This window comes from Phanerochaete carnosa (genome assembly GCF_000300595.1).
Source record: "Phanerochaete carnosa HHB-10118-sp unplaced genomic scaffold PHACAscaffold_932, whole genome shotgun sequence".
NCBI classification, from domain to species: Eukaryota; Fungi; Basidiomycota; class Agaricomycetes; order Polyporales; family Phanerochaetaceae; genus Phanerochaete; species Phanerochaete carnosa.
In genome coordinates this window covers 1-2,092 of record NW_006768559.1, presented here as the reverse complement: position 1 = coordinate 2,092, position 2,092 = coordinate 1, and the positions used below count along the sequence as shown (strand labels likewise).

General features: G+C 56.1%; 1 protein-coding gene across 1 annotated transcript; it reads left to right on the top strand.

Annotated features, from left to right (window-relative positions):
* Positions 1-593: 593 nt before the first annotated feature.
* On the top strand, positions 594-2,068 carry PHACADRAFT_203208 (uncharacterized protein; the record flags this gene model as incomplete). The annotated part of the gene is made up of 5 exons (XM_007403258.1): positions 594-932; positions 983-1,195; positions 1,253-1,528; positions 1,580-1,801; positions 1,849-2,068. Coding segments are annotated over 5 exons (1,270 nt in total), but the record flags the coding sequence as incomplete, so codon positions are not given.
* Positions 2,069-2,092: the final 24 nt, after the last annotated feature.

Here is a 2,092-nt window from a genome sequence, read left to right as displayed (position 1 = left end):
ATCGTGCCCGCATGCTGCCGTCCTCGGTCAGCCAGTTCGCGCTCGCGCAGCCGTGATCGTCGCTCCGCGACAACATGCAGTAGCAGCGACATGAATATAAGTCAACATATGGCCAAGCCATCTCCTTAGCGCGCCTCGCCACAAGGCCCTCGGGATATCCCGGCGGTTTGGCGTGATGGCCTCTCGCTCATCTTGTTTACAGTCTGCCTTAACTCATATCACAAGGCTGCACAAACGACCACTTCCCCTCACAATCAAGCGCAATGGTTGGAGCATGAATTCCAATGTCGACTGTTCCCCAAATCTGAACATGGCTCAGGCCTTCAACTTGGGTGCAAGGCCGCGATCGAAGTGAGCCTCATCAGTCGGTGAGGCTGACTTCGATGGCCAGCCTCCCGTCACAGATATAAGATCCAAACGCATGCCTCCAGTCTCGCTTTCCCTCGAGCAACATGTACCTGTTACGTGTGATCCTGGTGTACTTGTACGCCATCTTCTCCGCCTTGCCGTGGGTTCGATTCCCCACGCCTGGCACCCTCCAATACCCTCAGCTGATCCTCACGCTGGGGGATGTGTTTTCCTCTGCGCTTGATATGTCTGGCCCTACCACCCTCGCGCCCCTCTGGATCCCTTATCCACCGGACCCCCTCGCCAAATGGGCCCCGTCCGGCAACCATGGCTACTGGACCTTCGGCTCTGTCAACTCTTCAGTTGACGGACCCTTCCCCGACGTCGAGACTGAAGTGTTTTTTGGTCCGACATTTGAGGAGCATGCTGACTCCACGACATTGTTTGAGTCGGCTGACACCACCGCGGACGCTGCCAACAACGAACAGGTCCCGCCCGCAGACCACAATGACCCCAAGGCTGTCCAGCGCAAGGTCATTCTGTGGTCTGCACTTTCGTTCATTCTCCTTGTCGCATCTGTTCTTGTAAGTCTTCTTCAGTCTTTATTAACGATAGCTGCTCACTGGATCTGCAGCCCCGCGACACACCTCGACTGGCCAAGAGATGGCTCGACAACATCTCTGGCAAGTCTGCTCTGGAGGCTGACCATGGCGCTCTGAGCGACGTTCTTCGTGAATGGGTACGCGTTTACGACGAGCACCAGGCTGCTCTGGCAAAGCATGACGAGAAGTGGAACGCTCTCGTCATAGACTCCGCTGCCTTAGGCGACCGACCCCTCGAAGACCTAGTAAGCCATCTGTCGCTGACAAGGTTCGAATGCTCAATGAGTTTTATTTTACTCCAGCACGGCATCGAGGGTGCACAAGTCGCTCTGGATATCGTCCTCGACAAATGCGACGTTGTTGAGGCCCGCCTTGCGTCTCTCGACGTTCATCACAACGAACTCGAGAACCGAAGAGAAAAAGAAGTTGTCGTCCTCCAGGCGTCTGGCGATGCGTTCCAGGAACGGCTGGATAACCTTCGTCTCGAAATAGCTGACGAGGACCGCGAAGCTGCAATCCTCACCGAAGCTCACGAAACACGCATCGAAAAGCTCAAAGACGATATTGTTGTTTCTCAGGTAAGTATTGCTGCCACAGGAGACATTGCGGGGACTGACGGTCTCGCGAAGGCTAAGGTCCAGGCCGCAGAGGGTCTTGCCGCTTCTGCTTCTCGCGAACTCTCGACCCTCAACGACACCCTCAGCGTAGTCCGGGCAGAGAAGCAAAGTCTTGAGGCTGAAAATGAGTTGCTTCGTCGATTTTCTTCCGAGGCAGAAGAGACCCTTAGGCGTAACCGGCTAGCTCGTCAACAGAAGCTAGACGGTCTTCGCGCAGCAGTAGCTGCGCAGAAGGTACGAACAGTCAGTGTCTATCTTGAGTCTTTGCTAACACGACACAGGCTGCGCTGCAGGTGGCAATGGAACGCGAAGCTGCGGCAACAGCTCGGCAGTACGCACTCCAGGAGCAGCTCCGCTCCGCCACCGCGCACGCTCATCAAGAGGAGGGATCCCTCGAAGCCGATCTCTGTGCACAGAGAACCCAGGTTGCTGCTCTCTCTAAGACGCTCGCTGAGCGTCACGCAGCGGCCACGGACCTCCAGAAAGTCCATCAACATCTTCGTTCAGACTACACCGCCAACTGCG